This window comes from Camelus ferus, chromosome 7 (assembly GCF_009834535.1).
Source record: "Camelus ferus isolate YT-003-E chromosome 7, BCGSAC_Cfer_1.0, whole genome shotgun sequence".
In the NCBI taxonomy this organism is placed as follows: Eukaryota; Metazoa; Chordata; class Mammalia; order Artiodactyla; family Camelidae; genus Camelus; species Camelus ferus.
In genome coordinates, this window is record NC_045702.1 from 33,396,949 (window position 1) to 33,416,422 (window position 19,474).

Sequence of the window (19,474 nt, forward strand, 5' to 3'; positions counted from 1 at the left end):
TGTACATACCTTAATTGAAAAATACTTTATTGCTGAAAAATGCTAACCATCATCTGAGCCTTCATCTTTTTTGCTGGGAGAGAGTCCTGCTTTGATGTTAATGGCGGCTGACTGATCAGGGTGGTGATTGCTAAAGGCTGGGGTGGCTGCAGCAATTTTTTAAAATAAGGCAATGATCAACTTTGCATCAATTGACTCTTTTTTCCATGAACAATCTCTCTTTAGCATGCAGTCCTCTTTGATAGTGTTTTACCCACAGTAGAACTTCTTTCAAAGTTGAAGTCAATCCTCTCAAACACTGCCTTATCAACTAAGTTTATATGATATTCAGATCCTTTGTTGTCATTTCAACTATCTTCATAGCATCTCCACCAAGAGTAGATTTCATCTCAAGAAACCACTTTCATTGCTCATCCTTAAGAAGTAACTTTTCATTTACCCAAGTTTTATCATGAGATTGCAGCAGTTCAATCACATCACCGGACTCCACTTCTAATTCTAGTTCTCTTGGTATTTCCACATCTGTAGTTACTTCCTCCACTGAAATCATCCATGAGGGTTGGAATCAACTGCTTCTAAGCTCCTGTTAATGTTATTTGGACTTCTTCGCATGAATCATAAATGTTCTTAATGTCATCTAGAAAGATAAATCCTTTCCAGAAGTCTTTCAGTTGACTTTGCCCAAAGCCATCAGAGGAAGCAGTATCCATGGCAGCTACAGCCTTACAAAATGTATTTCCTAAATAATAAGGCTTGAAATTCAAAGTGACTCCTTGATCCATGAGCTGCAGAATGGATGTTGTGTTAGCAAGCATGAAAGCAACATTAATCTTATTGTCCATCTCCATCAGAGATCTTAGGTGACCAAGTACATTGTCAGTAAGCAGTCATATTTTTAAAGGATTTTTTTTTTCTCAGCAGCAGGTCTCCACAGACCTTAAAATATTCAGTAACCCACGTTGAAAACAGATGTGCTGTCATCCAGACTTTGTTGTTTTGTTTATAAATCACAGGCAGAGTAGATTTGGCATAATTCTTAAAGACCCTACAATTTTCAGAATGGTAAATGAGCACTGGCTTCAACTTCAAGTCACCAGCTGCATTAGCCCCTAATAGGAAAGTCAACCTGTCCTTTGAAGTTTTGAAGCCAGGCATTGACTTGTCCTCTCTAGCTATGAAAGTCCTAGATGGCTTCTTTTTCCAATAGAAGACTGTTTTGTCTACTGAAAATCTGTTGCTTAGTGTGGCCACCTTCATGGATAATTTTAGCTAGATCTCCTGGATAACTTGCTGCAGCTTCTACATCAGCACTTGCTGCTTCACCTTGTGCTTTTATCTTATGGAGATGGCCTCTTTCCTTGAACCTCATGAATCAACCTCCACCAGCTTCAGACTTTTCTTCTGCAGTTTCCTCACCCCTCTCAGTCTTCATAGAATTTAAGAGAGTTAGGGCCTGACTCTGGGTCTGTCTTTGGCTTAAGGAAATGTTGTGGCTGGTTTGATCTTCTATCTAGACCGCTATAACTTTATCCGTATCAGCAATAAGGCTGTTTCACTTTCTTATCATTTGTGTGTTCACTGGAGTAGCACTTCTAATTTCCTCTGAGAACTTTTCCTTTGCATTTGCAACTTGACTGTTGGGTGTGAGAGGCCTGGCTTTTAGTCTGTGTCAGCTTTCCATATGCCTTCCTCACTAAGCTTAATCATTTCCAGCTTTTGCTTTAAAGTGAGAGACATGCGACTCTTCCTTTCACTTGAACACTTTGAGGCCATCGTGGGGTTATTCATTGACCTAATTTCAGTATCGTTGTGTCTCAGAGAACAAGGAGGCTCTGGGGGAGGAAGAGAAATGGGGAATGGCTTGTTCCTGAATCAGTCAGAACACTCTCGCATCTCATATGGGCACACTTCAAGATACTCTACAAGAATTACAGTGGTAACATTAAAGATCAATGATCGCAGATCCTCATGACAAACATAATAATGAAAAAGTTTAAAATATTGTTAAGAATTACCAGAATGTGACACAGAGACACAGAGTGAGCAAATGCTGTTGAAAAAGTGGTATGGATAGACTCGCTTGACACAGGGTTGCCACAAACTTTCAATTTGTAAAAGGTGCAGTATCTGTGAAGTGCAGTCAAGCAAATTACAATAAAATGAGGTCTGCCTGTACTTAGCATCATGTGCTACAAACGTTTCTTTCGGCTTGCATTTAAAATTGGATGTTGCTACTGTTTGGTAATAGGAATAGTTGTAGTGTTTATGCTTTTCATTGTCTGTGCAGCTATGCACGTGTGTATTCTTATCATTCCTGTGTTGATGTAAGTCAGGTAATCTACAACAGAGTGTAGGTTACATGGATGACAGTCCGCTTGTTGACTGCTTCCCTTATAAAGCCCATTACTTTGGTTACTGCTATATTCAAAATTTTAGGACTATTCCATTATTGTATTTACTTCTCATCAGAGAATATTTTAAATAGAACCTAAGTGCCACCAGTGGTACTCAGTGTAGGGCTGCTTGCACATGCAAGCTACCGGCATGGGCTTTTATTTGAGAAAGCACCAGCAGGGTAGTACTTCTGTAAAAAGTCTTATCCTGGTAATTAAATACTAAGCCTTTTCATAGGAATTAAATTCAGATAAAATTGACTTTCTTGCTGTCACCTTATTCACATACTTTCCTGAAGTTATGTGTTTTTCCTACCATCACACTGTTCAACTCTCCATTTTCATTAAATGCTTCATTTCTGTATAAATTTTATATTGCCCCCAATTGCCTCCTTTTCAGTATATTCCAGTTTTGTCACTTAAGAAAAAGTAGTAGGTATTATTGGCAAGACACAGATTTTTTAATAAAAATTCATTGTGGACTATGAAATATACCTGAATTTCTATTGTCAAGACACATATCTCCTGTATCTTGTGCACGTACCTCTCTGTGGTATGTAAGTAGTCTAGTCACTAGCCCCATACTTGGTTTGGATTCCATTCTGCCTAAAATAATATTTCTGGGTTCTGACAATAATATTTTTGATAATGTATTTGGCAGAACTTAAGAGGAATGTTTTCTGAAGGGTTAGGACATTCAGTATATAATAACACATATAGTATAAACCATAGGCTGTGACTCATACATAAAACAAAATAGGTAACTTTTAGAAGATTCATGTTCTATGAGAGGGACTACCTTATATTTTAAGCAGAATCCTAGTGTCTGTATAAGGACCACCGTCCCAGAAACTCTGAGTTAATATAGGTTTGTCCTCCCAAAGGTGAGGAAATTCTACAGTCACCTGAATGGCGTGTAACCTCTAACCACTGTGAGTTCACTGACTCCCTCATCACACAGTGCATGGGAGTAACTGTCATGTGCCAGCAGCTTGAGGTCCTGCTGGAGACCCAAAGGTGAATCCGGGAGCAAATGACAGGAGGGATCCAGGACACATGTGAAGGAATTTATTTTGAAAAAGAGGAAGGTCGACTCTTCTACTAACATGGGAGGAAGGGAAGGTAGTGAAATGGGCGTAAAGTGTTGAAGTGGGAAAGAGGGACTAAGTCTGTGGCCTTTATTGATATTTTATAAGGAAAGTGGAGAAATAAGATCAGCTGCTGATGGATAGCAAAAGAGGGAAGAAAAGAGAGTTTAGGGCTGAAAGTGAGTCATAGGAACAAGGTAAGTGGACTTTGAGCACAGATGTGCTAGGAAGTGAGTTAGTGATACTTAATAGACTTGCTGGGTGCAGTGAGGGCCCTGCCAATGAGAGAAATCTGAAATTGGTGATCAGTCCTGGCTTCCAAGACAGCTTTTTCCAGGGGTGGTCAGGAAATAGGGATAAGGTGGTGGAGCTGGAGACTTGACACACCACAGCTGGGAAAAATTGAGGAGTGGGAGTCTAGCATAATGAGGAGAAGAATTTAAGAAATGACACCCATAGCTTCCAGGTAGGTCTGTTCAGAGGCTGACATGATCTAATAGCCTTTCCTTTTTAAGAGGAAATTAAAGAACTCAGGCTTCTTTTGAAAAGACTTAGTTACTGGGAAATTCTTTCAAGAGCTTCCAGAAGAGAGCTGTCACAGAGAATAGTCATTTAGCCCACTCTTAGGGGGAAAAAAAGCTAATATTTTTGTGTATATATTATAGTACATAACACAATTAAGAGAGCACATATGATTTTTTAATTCTCTGATCACTGTGCTAGAATTTCTCATTTCATACATCATTTACAACTTATTATAGTGTGATCACACAAGTTCAGCCGTTGTATTTTTACATAAATTAGGAGCATTTGTTTCGAATGTTGAGAGTGTTGGCAAAGATCTCTTTTTATAGTTTTATGTCATAAAATTACCTTGAAATTGTAACCTCTCCAAAGTAAAGCAGTAGTGTCAGGGGAGGGAAAGCCTGACTGGCCATGCATGCAGGGAGCACAACTCTGTTTGAGAACAGAAATAGATGAAGACGTTCAGAGATCCTCCATGGATTGTGGCTTTATCATCTCCTCCATGTGTGGCCTGGAGAACTTCCTGCTGAGTCTAGACTCGCTGGCACAGATTTCACGGTGGGTGTCCACACATCACTGCCTCACAATGACCTTCCCTTGAGCTTCCTGATTAAAAGACACCAGTGCTTTCCACTCTCTGTCTTCTTTTCCATCATGAGATTCTGCCAGCAGGTGCATGAAAATTGGGATTGTTATCACTTTAGAGTTAATCAGATTTTGTGGTTTGCTCCCCCTTTGGTCACACTTCTGTCACATTAAAAAAAAAAAAAGAAAGATAATTGCTTTAGAGATGTAGTGATGCTAATAGAAGAGATTTTAAGAAATGGACCAGAAGGAGGATCTAAATTGTAACAAAAGAATAAACAAATAACTTTATTCATGCTGAGAACACCCAGTGTAGAAGTGATCCACAGTTTTTCTCTATAGCATTTTAAGAGCCACACAATTCCAACTTTTTGTGTGTGTGTGTGTATGTGTAGTGTATATATATATATATATATATATATATATATATATATATATATATATATTATTTCAAGTTATAGTCAATTAGCAATGTTGTGTCAATTTCTGGTGTACAGCACAATGCTTCAGTCATACATGAATGTACACATACTGGTTTTCATATTCTTTTTCACCATAAGTTACTGTAAGATATTGAATATAGTTCCCTGCACCAATTATTTTTGAAACTGTAAATTGCTATTATAGTAATAAGTGGCCAGAACTTCAAAGTGACAGAAAACTGAAAACTCAGAGAGTAAATGAATTCCTAACTGGCTTTCTCCTTTCCTTTAGCTCCAAGCGCTTAGGCAGCCTACTTGTCTCATCGTACAGAAACAGTGCAGTGTTTTAGAATGTGATCGGAAGGGCTTTTCGCCCCTATTGCTCTGTTTTAAAAGATGACTAAATTGGTATTCTTCACCAGGATTCCGGCCATCTCTGTCTTTTCTCCCCTGCCCTGTGTCTGCTGCTTATAGGGAATTCAGATTAATTTAGTTTTTCTAAATTCCCTACCAATTAACTTACGCTCACACATAGCAACGCACCTCGCAAAGACTTCTTTGCTATTCATTGCCATTTGTGTTGTAAGGTGATTCAACACTGACAGAGGAATTATTAATGATATGGTCGTCTTTGGTTCTTTTTCTGAAGAGAAGGCTTTACTCTCTGGTTATCTTTATGTTCCCCGCACCTTGCAGAGTGCCCTACACAGGCTGGGCATTGATGCAGTTAAAGGAGGTTTATAAGTCTTTCATTGTTGTTGAGGCAAAATATTAAAACATGTCATCATTGTCTTAATTTTTGCAGGCTTCCTTCCAGTCCAGGGGGAATGTGCTTATTAACCAGAGAGAGAACTCAAGGTTGAGCGTGTTGGAAACGTTGATGGATTTGTTTCCTGTTACCCTGTGTTAATCAGAACTGTGCTGTAAGACTTGTCTCTAGGGGAGCATCATTTGCAAAACCTGTGCCTAAAAAAAAAGTAAATAAAAATTGGCAGGTAAATTTACACATAGCCCTCAACTTTACAGCGGTGTGAAAGCAATACACACTCACTGGAGACTACTTTGAATTTTGATCTTTTAAAGCCGTATGTGGTGCAATACTCTCATGAAGCTGAGTGGCTACAGCTCTCTGTCTGCCACGTGATCACAAGAATAAACAACCAATAACACATGTAACCATTCTGTACCCGTAAATCCCTTTCAGTACAGTATTCAGTCAATTGCCTGAGATATTCAACACTTTATTATAAAAATCGGCTTTGTGTTAGATGATTTTGCCCAACTGTAGGCTTATGTAAGTGTTCTGAGCACTTTTAAGGTACACTAGGCTAGACTGTTATGTTTTCAACTTACGATGAGTTTATCAGGACTGTAACCCCTTTGTAAGTTGAGGAGGATCTGTGTGGCATCTTCTAAGTATTTCCATGGAGAGATCTTTGGCTGCAGGTTAAACAGAGACTGCATCTTTTTATTTCCATTGAGTGTCATAGACTTCATGCTGTTAGTGTTGAATCACTGATGTTCATTCATTCAGCAAACAATTATTGCTCTCCTTGGGGCCAGCCACTAACCTGGGTAGTGGAGACACGTAAATGAATTAAAAAGTGAAAAAAAATTATTGCCCTCCCAGAAGTTACATTCTATTGATGTTCAAAATATTATTAAGTATAACTTAAATATTATATTTTAGTTAAGGAATATTTTTAAAGGCTAGCGTTTCTATGATACCATCTCTTTGTATGGTAACCAATTTGCTGTTTTCATTTCACAAAAAATACTTGTGATGCCTAAAGCAATGCTTTCTAAACTTTTCAGTGCCCCATAGGACCATTTGCTAATCAGCGTAGAGGCTTTGTAGCTCCCTGGTTTAAAAAAAAAAAAAAAAGCATTTGACCTTTAAAAAGTCCAGTTGCATGTGTCATCTAGTTAATAAATAGTATTTAATGATTTAGATAGTTTTCATTTTTTAAATTGAAGTATAGTTGATTTATCATATTGTATTTCAGGTGTACAGCAAAGTGATTCAGTTATACATATACATATATATTCTTTTTCAGATTCTTTTCCAATATAGGTTATTACAAGATATTGAATATAGTAATATAGTTCCCTATGCTGTACAGTAAATCCTTGTTATTTATCTATTTGATATATAGTACTGTGTATCTGTTAACCCCTTATTCTTAATTTATCCCTCCCCCAGCCCTTCCCCCTTTGGTAACCATAAGTTTTCATTTTTTAAAGTTATAAGAAATATAAAGAATCTATCAGTATCAGTAAGCTGTTGAAAGGGACTTTTGACTTTGTCTTATTGCATTTTAAGAAATAGAACTTTTTTTTAAAACTTTCTCTTTAAAAAAAAATTATTTCATTTTTTTCCCCTTAATGGAGGCATTGGGGGTTGAACCCAGGACCTCCTGCATGCCAAGCACAGGCTCTGCTGCCGAGCTATGCCCCACTACCCCCCAAATAGAACATTTTTTGAGATAATAAATGTATGAATGACATTATACTCACTGTTTTTGCAGTAATCCAGAATTGTTTGGATTTTTATTATTCATACTATTCTCATTAGGGTTTCTTTGCCTCTGCTAAAAAAAACTATATGCTTCAACCCAGAGTAGTTTATAAGGAGCTCAGGTTCACTTTACTTTCAGGACTCCTTCCTACAAAGAGGCATTGTTAGAAAGGTCAGAATAATTATCTTATGTAAAACAGAGCAATTCCTCCCTCTTGAAATGTCAAAGATTTAGTGTTTACAATGGTCAAATTATGTAAATTCCAAGAAGAACATGCATAAAACATTCTTCCTATAAACAGGCTTGCTTATTTCACAGTCCCTGTTTCTGTTGACCAGATCCTGTCATCACCTACTTTGAGTTACTTCTCTAAGAAACTTGTTTTCTAGTGGAATTCTTAATGAGTTCTCTAGAGATAGACGCAAGCATTTTCCTCAGTTGCTAAGTTAAACAGTTTAGCTGTTTTAATGATTTTGTTTGAATTCAACAGTGGGATTTTTAGGGTCTCAAGTCTTTAGAACTGTAAGTCATCACTGTTTTTCTCAAATCAACAGTTGATCCATATCATTTCTATAACTGATTGATGAGTCAGCAGGTGATCTCTACTGCAGTTATTTATAACTTTAAAAAGCATTGCACTCCTTTTCTTTTGAGCTTTACCTTCCGAAAAAGAGTTCTGATTCAGCTAGCTTTATTTTCTGAAGAGAAAAATAACATGAAGTGGTTTGAGGCCATCCTAAGTAGTAAGAAAGAATCAGACTGATGTTCAACATTGGCAGTAGAGGTGACTATAGTTGAAAAAATTATCTCCCATTTTATCATTCAGCTAAAAGCGAAATCCTTTATTATCGTAACAAAGCCATCACATTAGTTGGTTGCTTAGTCCCTCAACTTGAAATATTTTGTAAAGTGAATCTGGCTTGGGCATTAATATTAAAAAAGAAAACTCAGGGTCTGTCTGCTCTTCAGGTAAATTACCATGGACACCCTGGTATTAAGCGTCCTTCTTGTTTCATTTCGCTTCAGTCAGAAGAGCTTGTGACCCTAATGTTGCTTTAGTTTTAAAATTAGAAAGCACATTAATAGCTTTATCTAGGAAGACTTGCTTGAGAGTTGCTTTCATTTATTTCCAAGGAAAAACTGTCGTTTGTATCAGTCATGTGGTTGGGAGAAGAAAAGGGAGAAACCACTGACCTGAAGACCTAAAGCATTTGTTGCCTGTTCTCTGGTATATGTGACTGTCACAGAAGACAGTCAACAGTTCTAACTCATTAGGGCCTAAGTATTTGGGTCAAAACAGTGGTCCTTAAACATTACAAATATTATAGGAGGCACAGTAGGGATGTGAAGACCCTGATGGCACAGAAGAAAGGGCTCTCGCCCAGGCCATCTCCTAATGTGGGTGTGCACAGCATTCTTCCAGGGAGCTGGATACAGCCCAGTCCTGACTTACTACCTAAGATCTCCCTGTATGTTTCCAAATGATTGTCCTAGGAACACTGAAAGGGAGAGCCTCTTGATGTGATTCCTCAGAAGGCTGGGAGGACCCTCCCACATCTGGTCTGGAGACCTCCAAGACCGTAGGTAGGGCCTTTCCTTTAGAAGTACAGTTGCTACTGAGGGTTGCAGTAGGAGGAGAGGTGGAAAGAGGAACATTCATCCTGCTGTGCTGAGAAGGGGGAGGAGAAACCATCAGGGTCTTTACATCCCTACTGTGCCTCCCACATTATTTGCACCACTGGTGAGAACCTTCCTACCAGATATGCTGATGAAGTGTACCCTTCATTATCAGAAGTTGTTTTGAGTACTTCCGAAGGTCAGTAGTGCAGCTAAGCAGGTTTACAAACATAAACTCCCTGAACACAGATATTTTTGTGGCTTTATTTTTTTCTTCCAGCTTCATGGGTTCTTAATTATTTCTTTTAATGTTATTGAAAATAATTTCTTTTAATTTTATTGAAAATATTTGCAGTAAAAACCCTTGGTTCGCATGATGGGGTTGGTCTTGCTCTTCTTTGTCCATTTTGAGGTGTTCTGTTCTTTTGAAGACAGTATTGCATTGTGGTTCGGAGCTGCGACTCTGGAATCAGACTCTGGAAATTAATTTCCTGGCTCTACCCTTGACCGTGCAGTTTTGGCCAACTTACCTAATACCTCGAAGCTCCAGCTTTCTCATGTGGAAAATGGGGATGGGAGGGGTTCCTACCGTATAGGGTGGTTGTGAGAATTAAATGAGACAATCCGTGTAAAGCATAGGTCACAGTGCCCAGCACAGGGTGTATATTTTGAGGGCCATCTGGGGATGCTTATTCATGCTCTTATTTCATTTTCTTGGTTTTTTTTTTTTTTTTTCAAATCCTTGTTAGAAGAAGACAGGTTATAAATAATAAATAATTGTGATTTTTTTCTTTATTTCTAAAGAAAGAATTTGCCACTGTTGATTTATAATGTAATGATTTATAATGCCTCACACAAGGAGTTCAGGTGGGCACTAAATTTCTCTGGCAGTGAAATTTCCTCTGGAAGAACACGGCACTGTAAGGGAGAGTCAAGTGATGATTTTCCTCTGCTGGTAAATAGTACAAACTCATTTCTCAATGTTTCTAGAAATGTTCTCTTTGCTTATTCACTCTTTGATGATGAAGAAGGAGGCAATAGTGTCATTTGAAATCATATTATGTCACCATAGATATTTCCATTACAATATGTTTGCTATAAGAAAGACGTAAAATGTACATGGGGGACAGGGTTAAATAGCATGATCTAGAATCTGGAGGTGCCATGAAGTTAATTAGGTGACTTTCACATCTGATGGTGAGGCACCGTTGATTGAAGTGTCTCTTTGGAGAATTTCATACATTTCCATACATGTCCATAAAGGACATTATGGGGAAGAGAGGGAAAATTGGTTCCCAATAATTGATATTTTGCCGTATTTTTTCCTAAAAGATTGTATGTGTTCAGTCTTTAAACACTGAGGAAGTACCAAGTCGTTGGCTGGCAGCCAAGGAAGTAAAGATTAACAGTCATGGACTTGCAGTCCAGTTACGATGGAATAGACAGAAACCTCTTCTGATTAGGAAAAAAATGTCAATGATGTAATAGAGGTATGCACATCTTATAATAGGACTTTTTAAAAATTAACAAAAACTAGTTCTATTTTCTGATCAGAGCCACCACTTTTTGATTTAAAACAGAGAGTTGAAAATACCTTTGTGTGTTCTGTGACCACCAAAGTTTGTGAGGGAATTTTAGCAGGAAATGTCATCCCCTTGTTCAGTTTTTCCCCTACCTTTGAAGGCATACACTTTGGGATTCTCCAAATGTGTGTGAGCATCTGGGTGGGTATTTATTTGTAATCCAAAGATTCTGTAATGTGTTGCTATAGTTCTTTTTCTCTCCCCTTTCTGAAACCATTTGCTGATAGAGTGGTTGCTGCATCACCAGATCTGAAGTGGTACTGATTTTGTGTACCAACAACTTGTCACCGAATGAGTTTAAAAAAAAAAAAAAAAGATTTTATTTAATTGGCTAGGGAAGTTTTTTTTTCCCTTTTAAAAGAAGTCTGGTTTTTAAAAAATTGCACATGACTTATTTCTCCAAATTACCATCTTCAGTCTATTTTTATCTCCCCCTTAAGGCGTGCTTAAGCTAAGAGATATGGCTTAGTCCGTATTGATATTCTTTCTGAAACAGGATATGGTATGATACTTGAATACTCAGGATTCTGCCTATACTATTGAAATTAAAGTAGTGATGGAGCAAAAGGAATCTCTGAAATGGAATACTTTAGGAAGCATTATTTTAACCAGAATGTTGATGAAATTTGTGAATGTGGAATAATATTTTATATCACTGTGAAAGTTAAGGCCTCAATGTCTAGAATGCCTGTTGACTTTTGCATATTAATATTATTGTTATTTATCATTTTTGACTGAACTATCAGAGGATAAAATGAAGTTTGTTTCAAATGTTTTAGTTGGGACAGAAGAGGAAGAGCGTCAAACATAAATGTACCTGAAAAATATAAAGTAGAGCGTGTGGTTCAGAATCACGAGGGGGAGGATGGTCACACGGCTTGTGTTTGGGGCTGAGATCTAATCCATAAACATTAGTTGGTGACTGATGACTAAGAAGCAAAACCAAATACTGGTCTTAAATCTCAGGAGTTTTGGCCAACTAAAACCAAATACTTAAATCTTTCTGGAGGTTTTTAATTATCTAGTAAAATATATTTTCCAAGTCACTTTTCTAGGTATGTTTCATTGAAAAAATTGCCACGAAACAATTTCAAACCAGGGACTGCTTTGAAACCTGCTAAATCAAGATTCCCACTTCTCCCCTTGCTGTTAGCCCAGGAAGGGCCCACATGGGGAGTCACCCTGACCTCTTGGGACCAGGCTTGACTGAGTCCATGGGTGTCCCAGGCAGATGAATGACTCGTTCCTTATGTCAGTATTCTGGAAGCATTTGCTCAATTATTCTATAAAGCAGAGGCTGAATTTATTTTGTAGCATTCAAATGAGGTACGAAGGTTTTGAACTGTATATGGCGTAGAGTCCCTGCTCATCCACACACCAGCTGTGTGAACTTGGGCAAAACTATTTACTATTTCTCACTTTTCCCAACCATAAAATGGCATAATAATAGTACCGACTTCTTAAGGGCATAGTGAGGATAAAAGGAGGTAATCCACGTAGAGTCTGAAGCGGAGTACCCATTCTCAAAAAAATAGTGAATCCTCAATAAAGTAATACTACCTAATCTACAATTATTTAAAAGTGTAATTCATTTCTCCCAAGATGAATTTTTGCACATTGCCTTTTAACATAACTTAAATTTGAAATAACCATGAATATTCTTCTACTCTGAAGAGAGCTTACAGTCCTTTTCCTTGAATCATTCTAAATGACAATTGGATAAGATTAATTTAATTCTGCATCTTCAGTGGATCTGTCATTCCCAGCCTCCACTTCAGAATTATGTCATATGGAAACTTTGTAGTCTTTTTTTTTTCCCTTGAATTGAAATATTTCATAAGTTTAAAAAAATTTCAGCCACTGATCTTTTCAGATACTGTTTCTGCCTCATTCTGTCTCTTCTTCTATTCTAAAACTCTGTATTACGTATGTTAAGATGTGTCTCATACATTTCTAAACCCCCCCCCCTTTCTTTTCTTTCACAACTTCAGTCTGGGTGTTTTCTACAGATCTATCTTCCAGATTACCAATCTTCTCTTTAACTTTGTGTAATCTGCTATTAAACTTACCTGATGCATTCTCAGTTTGTTATATTTTCTAGTTCTAGAATTTCCGTTTGATCACTTTTATATATTCCAGTTCCCTGGTGAAATTCACTATCTTGTCATTTATTTTTTGAACATACTAATTAATCTAATCATTAATCATGATTATTTTTTTAAAAAAATTTCTTTTACTATCAGATGCATTTTATTTTTCTTTTCCTTTATAGTTTATTATAAGATACTGAATATAGTTCCCTGGGCTATGCAGTCAATCCTTGTTGTTTAACCATTTTATATATAGTAGTGTGCATCTGTTAATCCCATACTCCCAATTTATTCCTTCCCTCCCCTTCCCCTTTGCTAACCATAGGGGAATTTTATATTCTTCATTTGAGAATCCTTGCAACAGTTTATATTTTCTTCATTCACATCTCATCAGCCATTGCTCTGTGGAACAAAACATAGGTAATAGGTGTGAAAATTACCCCATAGAAATGTGCATTGGTTGTCCTGTCTCATATGAGAGGTCAGGGATAGGCATAATAGAAGAAAAAGGCAAGAGAGGCCAGGTAGTTGAATCTGTTAAATATATCTGTCTAGATTTAGATGGCAGAAGAGAATAAAAATGTTCCAAAACAGCCATAAATTCAAATCCATATGCTTCCTTAGAGATCTGATTATGGTTCTCATTTCTCCCCCTGTATTGGAGAAGGGAGGTTTTGGATCATGGAGCCGTTATTTAAGGGAGGTACCAAGTAATGAGTAAGGATGGAGACATGGAAGATTCTGAGCCTTATGAATGCCCTAGCCCCACCTTTGCCTACTTGTTCCCTAGGCTGAAGCTACACTGACCAAGGCCACACCACATGCTAATTTCACATTCTGTGTATGTTGGCTGTGTGTTCTCTGCCTGAGGCAGCCGGCCGTTTGATTGTGTCATGGGCACCAGGACATTGAAACTCAGAAGCTCCTGGTAGCTGGTAGATTAATTGCAGGGGCCAGGGCTGGGGCTGGGGCCGGGATAGGGTAGGGTGAGGGCGTCGAGGGCATGGCTGGGAAGTTGATATTCATTTTATTTTTTTGAACATAAGTAGTGTAACACATTACCTTGAATATAAATGGTGGCCACGTGTATTTATTGATTTGAATTAATAGCTGATCAACAGCATTATTTGCATGTGCCTTAAACCTGGGTGGCTCTGTATTTCAAATGCAAGTTCTGTAGGGAGTGTGAGTTCTTCTGTTCCTTTGTGGAACCAAAGAAAATTCAAGTTTCATTTCTTGGTCTCTCTTTTTGTGTTTTGGATTGTAGGTTTATAAGAGCATAAAATATAAAATAGTAAGCCTTCTAGCAGATGGTTACCACTCAGAATGGTGTTCTTATGTGATGTTAATTAAATGCTGTGACAAGAACATGAAAATAAATCTTTTTAGGTACAAATACACAAAACACACTGTCACAGTTTTTTCTTTTAGTGTACTTATTTCTACCTTTTAAAATAGTAACAGTGATCTCATTGAAGTGGAAGCCTATTCTTGGAGAAGTCAGTTTTTGTTTGCATTTAGACTTACATTTTCAGCTTTTGCACTTGCTGCTTACCCAGTTTACTCATACGTGAAGCAGATGTTTACCGTCTTGAGCGCTTTCCGAATTTACACATGCAGTTTTGATGTCAGATGAAAGACGTAGAAAGTTTGAACTCTTAGAATGAAGGGCAGGTAGAAGAAGGATGAGTCCTTAAATATTAAATAAATTTCAAATTATTAAACTTCTTTTCTCTTGTAGTGAGAGATTTTTCTTGAGACTAAACAGAAATGGGCTTCCCAAAGCCCCAGATAAACCAGAACGACATTGCTCTCTCTTCGTGGTAAGTGGATCTTGTTTTATCCAGGAGGCAGATTCTTCCTTAAGTACTTTATCTTGTTCAAGAGAAACAAATTGTTGTGCAAGAACATAGTGAATGTGCTTGTACTTTGTAAATCACACACACACACATTATAGTAGTGCCCAGAAACCTGAATACCACCATTCCTACTCATACCTTTGTCCCTTGAGTGTGTGTTAGAGCCTGTTGCCCTGTGGCCAAAGCACAGTGGTGATAGGCTCAGCATGGCATATGGTATTTAGTATCTACTTAATAAGTGTTTAAAGAATGAGTGAGTGAGACATTGAAATAAAATGGTCTTTTCTTTTAAGTCTTATTTGACATCTGTAGGCTTCCAGTAAAGTTGATTGTAGTAGTGTTTTTAGAATGAGGTTTGAATGATATGCTTCTGCTACAAAAATTCCATTAAGAATGTCTGTGTTCCTCTTTGTCTTTCTTCTGATATTTGTGAAAATAATGTGCTATGCCCTTTGAATGCTTCTGCATAAACTATGAGTTCTAAAATAACCAGACTGTTGTTTCTTGGTAGGATTTGGGTAGCAGCGAGCTCAGAAGGGACATCTACATCACCGTGCACATCATCCGAATTGGTAGGTACCCCACTTCTTAGCGAAGACACCAGGGAGAATTGCTGAGAGGTCTCTGTGTAGTTGTGATTTATTTGCTGTCTGGATCAGAAAGAAGTCAAAGGCAGATCTGAATCCAAGAATCGCAGAATTTGGGAACTGTTCCCTGATCTCCCCAAACTCTCATAACACCATAAATAGATTTTGTTCTCTTTCCATATAAGTCATTAGTTAGTTTGTTGTGTTTGTTAAGTTTGTTTTATTGGACTCCCTAGACATATTTGATTTAAAACCTTGGTATTTGTCTTTTTAAATTCTAATTTCTGTTAACAGCATAAATTAAACTTTTAGGCACTGGATTTCCTACAGGTTTATGAAAACTTCACAGCAGTTGGCATTTTCCAAAGTGTAGAATGCTACCGAGCAATATTACAGAAAGTGCTATAAGAAAAAGGTTATGAAACACTGCCGTATATATTTTTTCTCTTGTATAATTTCATCAGCTTATTAAAGGGTCTAAGAAGTCCTACAGGGAAAAATAAAAATGTCTCTCTAAACTTTGTTGATCCTAGCTCTCTCCAAATTTTTTGATTTGACTGTAAAAACTTTTATGTAATGGAACATTTATTAACATCTTGCAGAACACACTTTGAGTGTTCTTTAGTGAACTTGCTTATCAGAGGCAGAATATGGTCACTAGTTTTTACACATATTATGCCTCTAAAAGCAAGCATTTAATGGCACAGGAACGAGGTAAAAGGATGAATGGTGTGGCCCACACCATTTTCTATTAAAGCTTAACCAGCCAACCACTAATGAACAGGTGGTTCCCACTCCTTCGTTAGCTGTGCGACTTTACTTGCTGGGGAATACTTCTGCAGCATGGTAGTATCTCACCAGGCAACCCTGCACAGTGATATTTTCTTTCATAGTCTTTTATTTTATGCACATGATAACCACATTGTGCATTGAGAGAGACGATACAACGTGTCGTTTCAGCATAGATTTTCTGTATATTTTTTCTCATAGAAATCTGTTCTGAAAACCCATTTCATTTTACCCTATTTTTATATTTGAAAGACAATAGAAATAAATTAAAAAGTAAACAGTTTTTGGTTTTAATTATCTTTTTATAAATGAATCTGTGGGGAAAAAATTGGAAAGAATCTTGTAAATGTTGGAAAAGTTGGAATGCACATTTCTATGTGTTTATGAGATAAAGCCTCTCTGTTCCCAGGATGGCAGGGGTGTCGTTTATGTAATTCTTCGTGGCTTTTTAAAAAAATTTATCCAAATTTATAATGGCACTTGTTTATGTAAAATGTGGTTTTGGATATCTTTGTATAAACATTGCTAAAATTTGAATATAATTTTCTATGGTGTTGAGAGAAAAAGTAAACCACTTGAGCTTTCAGAACTTTTAAAAAAGGTATCTATAGGGTTTTGGTGGTAGAAACACAACTGGCAGAGTGACAGCTCGACCTGCTTACCCATGACTTAGGACGCTCTGTCCTTCACTCCCAGGATTACAGCTGAGGAAACCACTTCAGTAACATTACCCATCACAGGCTGCCTTTCAAATACCTGGCATTTGATTAGTGATTGTGTGTTTTACTAAGAGTTATATGATCATTAAGCCATCAGAGTGAATATTGAATCACAAATTACCTGCCCCCCTTCCTCGAGCTTTGGTCAAATTAAATCTTTACTGACATTACTGCAAAAACTTGCCTGATGATCACTCCCATAAGATCACAGGTAAGAAACTCTAAGAAAGATGAAGACTTAGTCTCCTGCCGTGTAATTAAGGACTAGAAGATTCCTGTCTAACAGGGACAGATACTTCTGTCTTCTTCTAGAATGTTCCTTGTACCATGTTTAGTAGGGAGAGGGTACTGACCCTCACTGGCTGCAGAGGCAGTAAGAGCAGCTGCCTCAGAATTTAAGCCTGAATCCTTGCTTGGAAAGAAGGGGAGGAAAATAAGAGAAATAAATAGTTTCCCTACCTCATTCATTAATAACTGTATAATTTCTGTTCAGCAGTTATTAGTTCAACTTATAACAAGATAAATAATGACCATTTGTAACTACAAAGGACAGACCTGAACATTAATACTTATATCACTTATTTTATTTATTGGCCCAATAAACCCAGTAGATCTTTTACCACATTCATGTACACCTACCACACAACTTTGAATACGTTTAGTAATAGCTATCCCTTTCTGAGCAGGAACAGTCAATACCAGCTTTCACCAGAAAACAAAAGATCTCTAACCCATTTTCCACCACAAGGAACACCCATCCTTCTTATCACTATATTAATAATTATCGCGACTCCTGGCTTGTTTACCCAACCAGTAACCTAGCTGTACGACTAACAGCTAATATTACAGCAGGATATCTACTAATTCACTTAACTGGAGGAGCAACCCTAGCCCTAATAAGCATGAGTCCTACTACAGCCTTGATTACATTTATTATTCTTGTTTTACTTACTATTCTTGAATTCACAGTAGTCCTTATTCAAGTTTACATATTCATCCAATTAGTAAGCCCTTACCTGCGTGGTAGTACCTAATGACCCACGAAACCCATCACGTCACCCAGTAAAGCCCAGCCCCGACCTCACAGGAGCCCTCTCAGCTCGTCTTACAACAGCCATCCCATTCTAACTCAGCGTTTGTATTATCCTTAGGCCTGTTAACCAATATATTAACAATATATCAGTGATGACGAGACATCATCCAAGAAAGTACATTTCAAGGCCATCATACACCAGTCGTTCAAAAACGAAGTCCCTCTTTCTTACTGGTTTCTTTTGAGCTTTTTACCACCTTAAGTGGTATTCCAGGTTCTACTTGTAAGCATTTCTCTGAAAATGATGTATTGCAGAGACAATTTTCCATTATTACTGAAGAATGAAGGCCAAATTGGATACTGTCGCCCCTTTCTTTTCTATTTAACTTTGCATTTGGAGGAGCTGGAATCACCCAGATGTGCTATAGGAGAATTTCACTCAGATGAAAACAACTTATGGATCTGTTACTAAGCATCTGGAAACAGAGCTGCAGACTTTTTTCATTATTTTTCCTCATATTAACCTGTTCTGTTCGAGCTCCCCTGTGCTTTTCTGTCTTTTGAAGAATCCATTGGTAATTAAATACAATAATAAGTTAAAATAGTATCTCAACAACACGTTTAAAAATATGTACAATTGAAACAACTTGAAACTGTGTCAGAATAGAAATCACCTCAGGAGAGTTCAGCCTGAGTACTGAGTCAGGAAAGAGCTTGCTCATTTGATTCCCCAGGCTGACTTGCTACGTACCTTCAGGGAGGAAATCTCAAACTGCTTCCTTTCAGAGGTGAAGTAAGTGAAATCACTTTTTTTGTGTGTGGAAATTTTTTAAAATAGAAAATGAAATAGGCATCATTACTGCCTTTTTTGATGTGAACAGAGAGTTCATTTGTTCTTGGAAAAAGGAAATAGTTTTCCCATACACATTAATTAGAATTAGAAAAAGAAGGCTCAAGTCAGGTGATTTCCCTCCTATTTAATGAATTATTAGTTTGCCAGGGTGGCCCTAACAAGGTACCATGAATGCTCTGTGGAGGGTACCCCAACATGGGCTCAGCGCCAGTCTTCATGTTTTACCGCTGGCAGCTAAGGCCAGAGTTTGAGCTGTGTGCCTGAGGTCACACAGCTCAATGGTTGGAGGGGAGAGTCCAGAACCAAAGCAATGTCTTCAGTGGCCTCAAGCCTGTGTCCTTTCCACCACCTGTTCACATTTCGTATAGTCCATCTTGTAGCTGTATGTGTCTCTCTTTAAGATGGGTTAATCAAATGGCTCCTTGGGCCATGTGTGCTTTTTAATCGAACAGGTCGAATGGGTGCTGGAGAGAAAAAGAATGCCTGTAGTGTTCAGTACCGACGACCCTTTGGCTGTGCAGTTCTTAGCATTGCCGATCTGCTGACAGGAGAGACAAAGGATGACCTCATCCTGAAAGTGTACATGTAAGAAGCTTGCATGTGGCGGAGGCTGGGGCTGGGCTCAGGGGCACGTGTGGATCCTACCTGGTGAATGCTGCTTTTCGTGGGTAATGGAAGAGAGCAAGGGAAGGGTTGAGATTATGAGCCATTTCTCAAAAACTCAGTAATCTGTAGATCCGTTTTGGGTGGGCTCACAGATCACCATTTGTCTGTCAGAGGAGTTATGAAATCAGAACCTAAAGACAGTTCAA

General features: G+C 37.9%; 1 protein-coding gene across 3 annotated transcripts in view; it reads left to right on the top strand.

Annotated features, from left to right (window-relative positions):
* DOCK4 (dedicator of cytokinesis 4) overlaps positions 1-19,474 on the top strand; it is a 405,529-nt gene that overhangs the window by 203,034 nt on the left and 183,021 nt on the right. For all 3 annotated transcript variants that reach the window (XM_032483672.1, XM_032483671.1, XM_032483673.1), the window contains exons 9-11: positions 14,564-14,645; positions 15,193-15,253; positions 19,115-19,247. In XM_032483672.1, coding sequence (XP_032339563.1) covers positions 14,564-14,645; positions 15,193-15,253; positions 19,115-19,247 — 276 coding nt within the window. The remainder of the gene's footprint in view (positions 1-14,563; positions 14,646-15,192; positions 15,254-19,114; positions 19,248-19,474) is intronic.